This window comes from Macaca mulatta, chromosome 14 (genome assembly GCF_049350105.2).
Source record: "Macaca mulatta isolate MMU2019108-1 chromosome 14, T2T-MMU8v2.0, whole genome shotgun sequence".
In the NCBI taxonomy this organism is placed as follows: domain Eukaryota; kingdom Metazoa; phylum Chordata; class Mammalia; order Primates; family Cercopithecidae; genus Macaca; species Macaca mulatta.
Genome location: NC_133419.1, coordinates 88,801,908 through 88,815,599, shown reverse-complemented (window position 1 = coordinate 88,815,599; position 13,692 = coordinate 88,801,908). Strand labels below are relative to the sequence as shown.

Sequence of the window (13,692 nt, the reverse complement as noted above, 5' to 3'; positions counted from 1 at the left end):
CCTTATTCCCCCCACACCTTTTCCTTCTCTCCCTACGTTACTACACAAGAACGAAGTCTGGGTTGTGTGCGGACCGCTTGTGGCTCTTAAGCCCTCTTTTTGTCACCCTGGCCGTGCAAAATTCTGAAACGTCCCTCGGCAAAAAAAAAAAAAAAAATCTGTCCCTGGGCCCTTCCCTAGTTCTGGGTCCAGTTGCAGTCAAGTGAGGGGCGGCGCGCGCTCCCAAGTCCCCGCTTCAGGGGCGGGCACGCGCCTGGCGCCCAACCCCCAATTCCCAGCTGCTCAGTGTCCCCGCCCCCGGGTTTCCGCGCTGGCGTAGCTATTTCAAGGCGCGCGCCCCGCGGTGGACTCACCGCTAGCCCGTAGCGCTCGGCTTCCTGCTAACTCTTCACCTCCTTTCTCAGCTCCCGGCAGCATGGGTGTTGGGCCAGCCTCGCTGCTCGCCGCCCTCCTGCTGCTTCTCTCCGGCGACCGCGCCGTGCGCTGCGACACACCTGCCAACTGCACCTATCTTGACCTGCTGGGCACCTGGGTCTTCCAGGTGGGCTCCAGCGGTTCCCTGCGCGATGTCAACTGCTCGGTTATGGGTAAGCCGCCGGCTCGGCAGTCCTCCGGGTCGTCCTTTCTGCCCTTGAGCCCCTAACGCAGCGCCATGCTAACTACCGCTTGCCCCCAGGCAGACGCTTGTGGGTGGCCAGAGCATCTTGACTGGATTGGGGACCCTTGGTGACCTTCCCCGCTAGGCCCGCGAAGTTAAAGTTCATCTGCTGAGAACTTCTAACTCCACACTTTCTTGGTTATCTTGGGGACTCAACACTTTTATCAAGAACTTTTTTTTATCTCTCCCGCTTAATTTTGTTTGGTTTGAGAGAGACTTGGGAACTGCAATCTTTTGATTCTCCAGTTCGATCTGGCAGCGTTATTTTTAAAATTTATTTTTATTTTCATTTTTAATTGCTATTGTACCAGTGAAGACAGATGAGCTCAGAGACTCTCGAGGATATAGCAGGAAGTTTTCTCTTTTTGTTAGTTGGTGGGAAAGGGACTTTCTGCCCGGCGATTTTGGTTTGAGCGTGTTGATGAGTACTAGAAAACGTCTAGTACCACTCTGAATTGTTTCATGCATTGCAAGGAGGTAAAAATTTAAAAAATAATAATAACAGAAAATTTAACTCTGAGCCTACTAATTAGAAATGCCCAGAGTCATGCACAATGCCTGGCTCATGGAAGTCTCTCAATAAATACCTAGTGTTTGAACATACTGGAGATATTCCATATGCCTTCGGATAACGTGGTTGGCCCTAGAAAAAAGAAGGGGGTAGGGTGGAAAAAAGACAAACACAGTCACTGGTCAGAAGAGTCACACTGTGGTCTACCCAAATCCTCTTACAGCCTGTTACTTTTGCAGAGTCAGTAAAAAATCAGCTATAATTTTCTTGTCAGCAGAACAAAGATTGTTGTCATTTGTTACTAAAGAAAGACCTTTTTAACTGACTATATAGCATTTCATAATCCTGAGCCTTATAACTTTTTTTTTTTTTTTTTTTTTTAGAACAGCGTCTCGCTGTCACCTAGGCTGGAGTGCAGTGACGCGATCTCGGCTCACTGCAACCTCCACCTCCCGGGTTCAAGCGATTCTCCTGCCTCAGCCTTCCGAGTAGCAGGGATTACAGGCGCCGCCACGACGCCCAGCTAATTTTTTGTATTTTTAGTAGAGACGTGTTTCACTGTGCTGGCCAGGATGGTCTCTATCTCCTGACCTCGTGATCCGCCCGCCTCGACCTCCCAAAGTGCTGGGATTACAGGCGGGAGCCACCACACCGGGCCTTTTTAAAAAAAAAAAAAAAAAAAAAAATTGGGTTTGAAGGTTGGGGCAGAAAGAGATCGGGGTTTGCCCTGCCCCGTCACATGCAATCTCCCATGTCAGAACATTAATCTGAAACATGGAAAAACTGTTTAAAATGTAGAACGCTCCAGATTGACACAGCTGAACCATTTTCAGGCAGACTCTGCCTATAAAATTACCTTTGGCCTTAATCCAGTAATTAAAGGCACCTACAGGTCTGAGCCCTCATCTATGAAGGTTAAACGTTTCATTCCTAACAGCACAAATTAGTTTTATAGGACACAGACCTCTAGTTTGCTGAATAAACTTTGGAAAGATTCAGATTATGAGGTTCTAAACTGTAGAGTCTTTGAGGAGAAAGGTACCCCATTTCTTCTGTGAATAGATCATTTTGTGTCTTCTCCTGGGCTTAGTACATTGTCCTCCTTAGAATCTGATAGCTAGTCTGTTTTTTTATCTTTTTATTGTCATACCTTTTATTCTTGCATTTCCCACTTTTGACTAGCATTTTGCCTTCTCTTCATTTCTGGAAGCCTGTAATTTTCAACATTCCCCATTTCTCCTTTTCTTCAGTGGAAAAATTTCTTCAGTGTTGGGATGTTCTGGAAAGGTACTGTACTTTTTGGGGTATCCTTGCCTGCTGGGCTGCATAGCGTATCTCTCCTTTTTGAGACAAGGTCTCACTGTGTTGCCCAGGTTGAAGTGCAGTTGTGCAATCATAGCTCACTGCAGCCTCCAACTCCTGGGCTCACAATCCTCCCACCTCAGCCTCAGCCTCTCAAATAGCTGGGACTACAGGCTTGCACCACCATAACCAGCTAATTTTTAAAAAGTATTTTTGTAGAGACAGGATCTCACTATGTTGTCCAAACTGGTCTTGAAGTCCTGACCTCAGCCCCCCAAAGTGCTAGGATTACAGCCGTGAGCCACTGCTCCTGCCTGCATTATCTCAAATTTTGAGAGCCTAACTGTGTCACAGTCTTTCCTGGGAGCAGGAACTGTTTGAGGCAACAAGATGGAGCCTCTGGTTTCTTCACTAGGCAGACTGTGCTCAAACTGGGTAGCATGAAAGGAAAGCAGCACAATTATAATAGAAATTGGGGGATTCTTTCCCCTATTGAAATCCAAATCATTTTCCTTTATTGTGCCTTTTTGTTTTTTCTTTAGGACCACCAGAAAAAAAAGTAGTGGTGCACCTTCAGAAGCTGGATACAGCATATGATGACCTTGGCAATTCTGGCCATTTCACCATCATTTACAATCAAGGCTTTGAGATTGTGTTGAATGACTACAAATGGTTTGCCTTTTTTAAGGTTAGTTTGTTGGAAGTTGGATTTACGTTTTCAATGATTTGATATCTGAAACCTCTTCTGATTAGTAGACCCTCAGAATTTTAATTTTAGATTAAGAAGATAACCGGAATTGACACCACTCTTCCCAAGAGTAGTGGTTGGTATAATTTTGCCACTTTATTTAAAATTATGATTTTAGTAGGTTTAAGAAATACCAGCTCTACATTTGAATATGTATAAATTACGTGTAAAATTTACATTTTGGTAAGTATGACTAAATTCTTAATTTATTTTTATTATTACTACCACTTTATTTCTAAATGTTGCCGTAGTCATTTGGCTTTGTTCTGAATCTATAGGAAAAATATAGAGATTACACATTTTGTTTTCTTGCAGTTATTATGCTTATCCTTCCTATCATTACCTGTTGGCTATGAGAGATTGGCCTAAATGATTCGTTATCCTAAATATACTAAATATATTGAGTAATTTTTTCTTCTGAACTAAGAGAGAGAACCCAGGAGTTACTCCCTTAGGCTGGTTAAAGTAAAAGGTAGCCAGGTCAATCCAGCTTGTTTCCTTCTCTCACTAGGAAAGAACTGCTGTTCATTCTCATAACACACTGTTCCAATTGCAAACATACTCAGGGTTAAAATAGTTTAGCACAAATTGCAGCCCATTTCATTTGTTCTTCTCAAGCTGGAACTTTTCTTGTAAGCTAAATATTAAATGGTTCAAGTAAATTGGAAACATAAGCTTGAAACTAGGCATTTCTCATTATACATAGAGTATAAATAAAGACAGACTTTTTCATGGCGAAAGGTTTACAGCCCTTAAAACATCTGGAAAGAAGTGGGAAAGTAGGGAATGACTGTTAAGTATGATAAAAGACAAAGCACCAACAAAGGCCTGGTTCTAAACTTGTTATAATTTCTCGTGGGAGTTGTGGTCTGTCACGAGGTTATGGCGGTCCAAGCAAGTTTACCATATTTTTTAGAATAATAACTCCCAGAAATATTTTTAAAATAAGGACCTTTCTTTAATATGGAAAAAAAAAAAAGATAAAAGGAAATAGAGGGGAAGAGGTTGCCTCTCCTCAACTGGATTTGCTGGTATGATATGCAGCTGGTGGAAACCAATTTGTCCATACTGGCTGTTGATGGCCAACAGTCCACTGAATTAGTGGAAACCCATGGTTAACCAGTTGTTAACTATTTTTAGTATCATTTCCAGATGCTATGCATTTTTTTGTAAAAACATACTTAGTATCTATATACATTTTAAAAATTGTAATGTATATGTGGTATATTTAACCTGAAAGTAATCTTTGGTATATATGTTGATGAGCCTAGGCCTTTGCAGACCTCTTACAGTTACTCTGTCACAGCCCTTCAAAACTTATTTGACTTCAGATTAAGAATCAGTTGCCTGTGGAATTCATGTGCAAAGAAAGAGATATTCAAGGCAATTGTTACCATGTACCATAAACCTTGTCCATAATTTTCTGTCATTTTCTTTTCCTCTGTCTCTATCTCTTCTTGTTTGACACACAATAGACACTTAGTCAATTTATTACAAAAGGAATGAATGAAGTGGAATTCAGTTGGGAAATAGGTTAAATAAAGTATTTAGGAGATGAGCAGATATAAATAGACAAGTACATAGTTTATTCTTTTGACTTAGGAAACTTTTCATTCTTAAATTCTGCAGAATTGGAGAAACTGGTGGGGAAACTTCTAAAATCATTAATTACCAGAGATGTAATAGATATAGACAAAAGCAGTTTTCTTCTATTATATTTTTATCAGTTTGTTCTTAGCTTAAATAATAGTCCAAAGCTGGTAGGGACAGAGGGAATTAGCTGGTGACTGAATGAGGAATTGTATCACTTTACGTATTTCTTGTGAATCACGGTGTAAGCACATTTGGTGTTTTGCCATAGCCTCAGAACATTAGTCACGTTAGGTCAATAGAAAATCACTTTTTAAAGCCAAATAAAGTTACGTGTATTCCCAACCATAAGGTGGAAAGAGTTAATATATATGCTGTTGGAGGTTAGAACCCTGCCTAATCCTATGATTCTGGATGGCATTGGTCAAATCCTTATTCTTTCATTAGGAATAACAATAGGAAAAATACTCCTGCCCTACTGATTTCAGGATATGTATGTTTTAAAGTGCCCATTTGACAGAACCATTATCAAGGCTGTGTTTTGTTTTTCTACAGAATAATCAACCACTCTGGTCAGTAGTTAGGTCTTATGACAGGGACCATAATTTCCTTTGGCAGAGTAGAATATAATAGGTACTTGTTTTTGAAACTTGATATAATCAGATAGTTCCAGATAAACGTAGTTTGCAAAGTAATAAAATACCACGTTATTTTAGGAAATCCAACTGCAAGAGTGATAGGAAGCAGAGTTTAAAAACTTAAGAAAGATATTAAGATGGAGTTGACTTTGAATAATAAAGTCATCCACTGTTGGTGGGTGACATTTATTAATACAGAAAATTTACAGATTTTACCACAAGCGTCAGGGTATTTCCTGCAGCTGGGGAAACTGTGCTTGAAAGGACACGTAAATCAAGAAAAACACAAGCCCATTTAATAAGTAATGCATGTAAGAATTGTTCCTACAGAATTAGAAAGCATCTTTTACATTAAAATTTATTTTTGTAAAAGGAGAAAACATCAAAACTTGAGTAGTGTTTGCTATTCAATTTTAAGAGTCTTACATAAACGAAAACATACTCAACCTACTGCCATTACAGAAATATTTGACAAATTTTTGCCATGCTTACCTGCCATCATTGTTGTTATCCTACAAATCAATTGGATTTTCATACCTCTCCACTGACTCATGGAACCCTACCACTTGTTTTGTTTTACCTTCTTTATATATGCTTCAGATATGCTTGAAGTAGATTGTTTCTTATTGTTCTCTCTGCTCGAGTTTGTTGAGTAGTTGGTACATGCAGAGTATTTGTATGTTATAATATATATAGGTTTTGTCCATGGTTCCTGGCTCATAATTCATTCCCAATACCCTTCTTTCAGAAAACCAGAATCTCTCTCTCTCTCTGATCTTCTCCTAGCCTCCTTTCATCTGCCCACTGCAGGACTCTAATCTGATTATGGGTTCTAAAACCCTCATACGAGAGAGTGTTCTGCCCCATACTATAGCAGAAGGAACACTGCACAGAGATACCAAGAAAAATCTGAACAGACAGGCCTTGTTGGGATTAGATCATGCCCTTTTAATCTAATTACATTTCAACATGGTTATCCATGCTTTAATCATGTGTATTCAATGCATGCTCCATAAAAGCCCAAGAACAGATTTGAGGGAATTCTGGAGTGCTAAACACGTCGGGTCTGACAGGAAGGTGAAGAAGAACTCAACATGCTAGAAGGGTGGTCCCCCCCAACTCCACGGGGACAGAAGCTCCTGTGCCTGGGACCCTTCCAGACCTTGCCCTATGTATCTCTTCAAGTGTCTGTGTATTTATGTCCTTTCAAATATCCTTTGTAATAAATCATAAATGTGTTTCCCTGAGTTTTGTATGTCACTCTGTCAAATTAATTGAACCCAAAGAAGGGGTTATGGGAACCCTAATTTGAAGCCAGTCTGTCAGAAGTTCTGGAGGCCTGGACTTGAGACTGGTGTCTGAAGTGGGCAGGCAGTCTTGGGGACTAAGCCCTCAACCTATGAGGTCTGAAACTGTCTCCTGGTGGGTAGCATTGGAGTTGAACTGGAGGGCACTGAGCTGGTGTCTGCTGTAGAATTGATTGCTTGCTTGCTGGTGGGGAGATCTTCCTACATATTTTGGGGTCACTGAAGTCTTTTGTATTGATTGTTGTTGCCGACTGAGAGAATAGGAAAAAGCACGTTGAGTAGTTTTTCCACACCACAGCATTCTTTTAGGCTCCTGCTTTTACCTTCTGCTTCCCTCAGCATCCTGCATCTCACCAGGAGAGACACAGCTGCTTCCTAGTTCTCGGCATTCCACTTCGGAATCAATCGTGATACCAGTAGCTCCTATTGCTAGAAACTTGCTTTATTAAGTTCTCCTTATTCAGGGCTCATCTGAAAGAGAAACATTTTTTATGATTTGAGATTTCTAAGCCATTTTAAAACTTGGTTTTAACAGCTTGAGAAATTGGGGGTAGAGTAGGGATGGAGATATGTATATTTGCTTGTGACTTCAAGCTAGATAAAAGTTTGGAAGGAATAAAACTTTGACATCTAAAGTTTTTGCATAGTTTGAGTTGAGCAGGAGGCTCTAGGTATGTTTTTAAAATATTTTTTTCAGCTGGGCACAGTGACTCATGCCTGTAATCCCAGCACTTTGGGAGGCTGAGGCGGGCGATCACCTAAGGTCAGGAGTTTGAGACCAGTCTGGCCAACATAAAGAAACCCTATCTCTACTAAAAATACAAAAATTAGCTGGGTGTGGTGACACACACCTGTAATCCCAGCTACTCAGGAGGTTGAGGTAGGAGAATTGCTTGAACCCAGGAGGCAGAGGTTGCAGTGAGCCGAGATCACACCATTGCACTCCAGCCTGGGTGACAGAGCGAGACTCTGGCTCAAAATAATAATAATTAAAAAAAAAAAAAAATGAAAGATTTTTTCTTACTCAGCATCCTCCAGGCATTTTATTATAGCACTTTATGTGAATTACATATTACATTTAGGGCCCAGTCAGGTGGATATCTAAGCATTTGAAATAACCTTATGTAAACTAATAAGTAATTAGGCCTGTGGCAAGATGGAAACATTCTTAGAGGCGTTCAAATTCAAATTTCCTTTGAAACACTGGGCTGGCCAAAGAGACAATACTATCTACAGGCCAGTTTCTAAGATTATGAGATTTTAGTAGCATTTACCATTTCATAGTACTTGGCACACTTTAGCAAATTTGCACTTCTTAAAAGTACCTGCAGGTAACCTGTATAAAAACACAGTGCAGGCTGGCTTGTCTCGTGCCTGTAATTCCAGCATGTTGGGTGGCTGAGAAGTTGGAGACTAGCCTGGCCAACATGGTGAAACCTCATCTCCACTAAAAATACAAAAATTAGCCAGGCATAGCGGTGCACACCTGTAGAGCCAGTTACTTGGGATCTGAGGCAGTAGAATCGTTTGAACGCTGGAGACAGAGCTTGCAGTGAGCTGAGATTGCACCACTGCTCTCTGCGTGAGACTCTGTTTCTAAACAAAACAAAACATACACACACACACAATGTAACAACACAAAACAGAATACTGTGAAAATGCTTAATTATGTCTGACTTTACATGGTGGGTGGATAATGTGATTATATTTTCTTCTTTATGCTCTCATGTACTTTGTTCATTTTTAATGATGATTATGTGTAAAGCTCCTCTGTATAGCATCCTCTCCACCAAATTGCCCAGAAACAGGAAGTCCTATAAAACAAACTAAGCTCCAAAAAATGACCTGTTGAATAGGCCTTTTTTTAAAACGGAGTCTAGGTCTGTTGCCCAGGCCCTCACTCCTTCCACCTCCTGGGTTTAAGAGATTCTCCTTCCTCAGCCTCCAGAGTAGATTGGATTACAGGTGCCTGCCATCATGCCCAGCTAATCTTTGTATTTTTAGTAGAGACGGGGTTTCACCATGTTGACCGGGCTGGTCTTGAACTCCTGACTCAGGTGATCCACCTGCCTGGACCTCCCAAAGTGCTGGGATTACAGGTGTGAGCCACGCGCCCCCCCCACCCCACAAGCCTGAATAGGCTTTCTAACCTTTTACTGTTCCTCATTTTACTTTTTCTGAGGCAGTAAAAGAAACTGACTGTAAAAGGGAGCGGTAGAGAAGGAACTCAGATTTTATTTTGAAGATTAAGCTACTCAAGGGCTGAGGAAATACGTAGAGGGGAACTAGACTCATTATGGCTGGAAATTTTATTTGGTGATAGTGAAGTAAATCTTAGTGCTTTCTAATTGAGCTCTTGTTTGGAGCTCTCCAATCTTAATAGAACCATAAGCTAAAACATATGACCATCAGGGCTTTATCTAAAGCAAGTTGCTACTCAAAACAAGAACACTTTGGGAGACTGGGGCTGGTGGGTCACCTGAGGTCAGAAGTTGGAGACCAGCCTCCACATGGTGAAACCCCTCTCTACTAAAAATACAAAAAGTAGCTGGGTGTGGTGGTGCACGCCTATAGTCTCAGCTACTCAGGAGGCTGGGGCAGAAGAATCGCTAGAACCTGGGAGGCGGAGGTTGCAGTGATCCGACATTGTGCCACTGCATTTCAGCCTGGGTGACAGAGTAAGACTCTGTCTCAAAAACAAAACTAAACAAACAGAAACAAGAACTCTATGTTGAGAAATCCATACTAGAGGATTTAATTCCTTACTTTGTGTGCTAATGATTAATAAATTTCAAACTTATCACATAGCCAGAAATATCGCCTGTGTTTCTACAATGAAGAATTTGGGAATATTGTGCCATTTTTTCATTGAGCCTTCTGGGTTCATTATTAAGATACAACAATTTTAGAAGACTTGTTGAGATAGATATACTTTTTAAAATATAGATTCAATATATCAAGCTCAGCATTTTGTCTTTTTTTTTTTTTCTTAAGCAACTTTGGGTTTACTTGTAAGAGTATTTCAGTGGAGGGAGAGTATCAGAAGTTTAGCACTGAGTGCATGCCTAACTATTTTATGTCTTCTTTCATGATGATGCTTAATTGCAACATAATGACTCAGTTTACCATTGTAAACTCTTCGTAGGATGTCACTGATTTTATCAGTCATTTGTTCATGCAGCTGGGAACTGTGGGGATATATGATTTGCCACATCTGAGGAACAAACTGGGTGAGCTCCATTGAAAAATTTCTCACTTTCTTATTAAAAGCAAGCTTCCCCACTTCCTGGTGGCTTATGCAAATTAATGCCTATTTATTCATCAGAGGGAGACTGGAGAGATTATGGTTTTCTTATGAATTTCTTGCTTAAGCCTGCTTGTCTGCTATTTCTAACTTGTCTACACTGTTTTATGTGAGTAATTTTCTGCTTTATTATGTGCTGTTTTCACATGTCAAATCAGCTCTCCCAAGAATAATACTTGTAACATAAGTAGTCATGAACTGAAAAGGGTAAAGACCCAGCTAAGAAAAAGGTTGACTCAAGTTCAGTTCACATTTGTAAAGTAGTTATGCTGCCTTAGGTTGCTTATTCTTTTCTTGAAAAGAATCCCTCAAGAGAGAAACATGTGAGGCCACAGCAGCGTAGATCTGTCTTCCACAGAGAAGGTGGCTTTTACAGAGAAATTGACATACTCATCACTTATCTCTGAGAGACGTGACCCAGCTTTTTTAAAACTGGCTTCTATTAAGAATGTAGACTATTCACTGAGGAGAAAAGAATCTTATTCACTCTTTACATTCTCTTCACATTTTCAGAATAGATGTTTAATCATTGCTCACACTGGATCCATAAATATCTAAAATTCTGATGAAAAATAGGTGATTAGAGAATAAAATCAATAGAGACTTGCCCTTCCTTGCATTTTAACATAATATTCTTTCCCCTTTTCCTTCCTCTGTTACTTGGCTCTTAAATGCTGGAAGTGAGATATGAAAAAGGGAACTGGGGACAAGTATTGAAACCACCATAGGTTTATCTTATATCAGCATTTTCCGAACATTGTAATGGACCAGCCAGGTAGGAATTGCTCATCAGTTGTTTCGCATTATCTTGTTAAACTTCAGCAATGTTCCATACAGCCACTAATAACGATCAAAGTGAGCATTAGAGTTGAAATTAATAAGCTGTTTCTTCTCAGTTCTTTCCGGTAGTTGAATAAATATAGAATGTATTAGTTTTCTTTGTTTCACAACTTCTCAGAATCTGTAATATATTGTATGGTGGTAGCTTAGGATGAAGATACAATAGGAAACTTTTCCCAGATAAGTTCACCATTTTTCCCCCCCCCACACACACACAAAAGCTGTTCTCAAAATGCAGTTTACAAAATTTTATCCTTAACTCTTCACTCTTTTTCCTAGTTAGGGAGACAGCTCCACCAGTAGAAAAGATAAACCCTGGTAATTTGTTATGTAAATGGAATGGTCTAGTACCTAGTCATATGCATTCAGGCAGCACTGAGCCTAAATTAAAGTTTGTAAGGTATGCATGTTAATGTATCTAAGTTACTATATTTAGCCTGTTTCTTAAGTATATTTCAAAAACATACTTGTTTTTTTCAGTGGCAGTTACCTTCAAATGCATGTGCTTCTAAATCATGTTGGTTGCATGTGTAATACATGTCGCTTAAGCGTTTAGCTTCAGAATGGCATCTTTCTCGTGAATGTCTTAACATTTACAAAAAAATACCAGGATCTCAAATATTAGTGCTGGTATTTTTTTTTCTTAAAGAAATTGATATGATTAAATATTATTAAGAGACAATATGATCCTTGTTGGCTTATAACCCTAGTTTTTATTGTCTTGTAGTTATTAAATAGAGCATCTGTTGAGGGACTCTTTTAAAACCACAGCCATGAACAGACGTTGGGGCTAAGAGACACAGCAACTTGCGACAGTGTGGACCTACCTGTAGCAGCTAGCAAAGGCCTCTAGCAGCTACAGTCCCTTCTGGAGTCTTTATTTGCATGTAAAATGCAAAGGAGTCCTGATGACCTACCTCCAAGGCAGCTGCCCTCCTGAACATTCCCTTGGAAAACAGTAAACATCATTTCGGAATGTGAACAACCAGAGACTACACAGGAGAAAGGAAAAAAAAAAATTCCGGAAGATACAAAATCTTGGGTGGCTTCACCGTTCAGCTTTTTAATAAAAGGAACAATATACAACACATTGTTCTTTTTCTCTTTTGAAATCCCTTCTATTACAGTGATTTTTTTTCTAAGATTGTCAGGATTTGAAATGTATGTTTTGTTTTATTCACAGCGTACATTTTATTCACAGTTTAACTGTCTCTGCCTGGGTGTCTTTCCTTTCTCTAATTACCCGGAGGAACCCAAGAGCCTATTTTAAGGAGAAAATAAGGCCCTTGGATCTCTTGAGATTCACAGATATAAGTTATTGAAGGGAAGATGGTCCTATGGAGGACATATTTAAAGAAGGGAGAAAAGAGGCTTTCTCAGATAGGTCAGACTGCTAGAGTATACTTCTACAGATTATAGACCTCCAGTACCTCTGGCCAGAAAGATGGTATTGTAAACACCTTTTTTTTTTTTTCCTTTTCTTTTTTCATTAGGTACAAGCTTTGTGCTAAGAAGTTGACATACCATAAGCTATAAAAATTATGTAAAGTAGATATTACTAATTCCATTTTATAGATAGAGAAAATCTCTTACAGTGCTAAGCTCACAAAATTTCAAACTGTAAAATGCTGGAGCTTGTCTTTCACGTCTAAAGACTTCCTTGGGGCTAAATAGTGAAAAAAGCCATTTCACAAATAAGTTAATGGTATTTAGAGGCATATTTGAATTTCCTGGTAAATCCCAGTCTGTGAGCATCATGAATATTAGTTTAATGTTGCAGGGGCTCATGTTTAAGAGAAGAATTGCCTTGAAGCTTAGGTTTCCTTAGCTATGAGGCTACTGACTTTGTTGCCTAAACCAGGGTTTTTTTCATTGAAGACCAAAACTTATCTTCTCCTTCCCTTTGTAGTTTTGTAAATTGGTGGAAGAGCTTTGTAAACTTCAAATTAAGTACAAACTAAGTGTCCTAGTCAAATTTACTCATCTTGATTACACTATTGTTCACACTGATTACTATCTTCTAGCTCTCTCCTGCCAAATAATGGACTTGTTTTCTGCTTGTTGGTTTAGATCTGACTTCTTTCAGCTTTGGTAAGCCTGAAATTATGGGGTTATGTTTAATTCATATTGTCTGGGTGGACTTTCCTCTTGCATTTCTGCTTGAATAGAAGAATTTTTCTCTAGAGAGTAGTTTGTCATCCTTACTCTGTTGATTCAGATGACTCTTTGTACCATCTGAGAGGTACACTGTTCTGCTATTCTGAGAAGAAATGTTTCATAAAGATGAATTAAGAGTACAGTGGACTGCTTCCACCTGGAAACTTTTATCCATCTCACCTCTGGACCTGATAAATTCTTTATCACTCAGGACCTTGATGCCACTTCTCTGTGAAACTCTCCCCAGCTCTCTCCATTACTGTGAGAAACATCAGAACTTTGGTTCCCATTGCATATTGCAGGTACCTCTGCTTTCATGCTCTGCTGTAATGGAGTGATTTGGTAGCATATTTTCATCTCTTTCCAGATTGAAAATCTGTATTTCTCCCTATATATCTTCAACACCTAATGCACATAGAACTTTTTAGTTACTTGGAAAATGCACTACAGTTCTCTTTTCTTTTTGCAGACTATTCACAAGTAATACCAACTTAAAAAGAATTAATTTTGTAGGGTTCTAGAAACACACATCAGGAATGGTGCTATATACTTCTTTTTTGATTCCCTGTTCTAAAGAATATTATCAGGTTACCTTCCTGCAGAGTTTTAAAAAAATTGCATATTTCAAGCTGACTTT

At 39.5% G+C, this 13,692-nt stretch overlaps 1 protein-coding gene across 3 annotated transcripts in view; it reads left to right on the top strand.

The window, feature by feature from the left end:
* Window positions 1-351: 351 nt before the first annotated feature.
* The window catches only part of CTSC (cathepsin C), a 40,087-nt gene continuing 26,746 nt past the window's right edge, over window positions 352-13,692 (top strand). Inside the window, exons 1-5 of one of the 3 annotated variants that reach the window (XM_015115300.3) lie at window positions 352-587; window positions 3,014-3,159; window positions 9,900-9,984; window positions 10,740-10,833; window positions 11,626-11,986. In XM_015115300.3, coding sequence (XP_014970786.2) covers window positions 416-587; window positions 3,014-3,159; window positions 9,900-9,984; window positions 10,740-10,786 — 450 coding nt within the window. In that variant the 5' untranslated portion in view covers window positions 352-415 and the 3' untranslated portion in view covers window positions 10,787-10,833; window positions 11,626-11,986. 3 annotated transcript variants of the gene reach the window in all.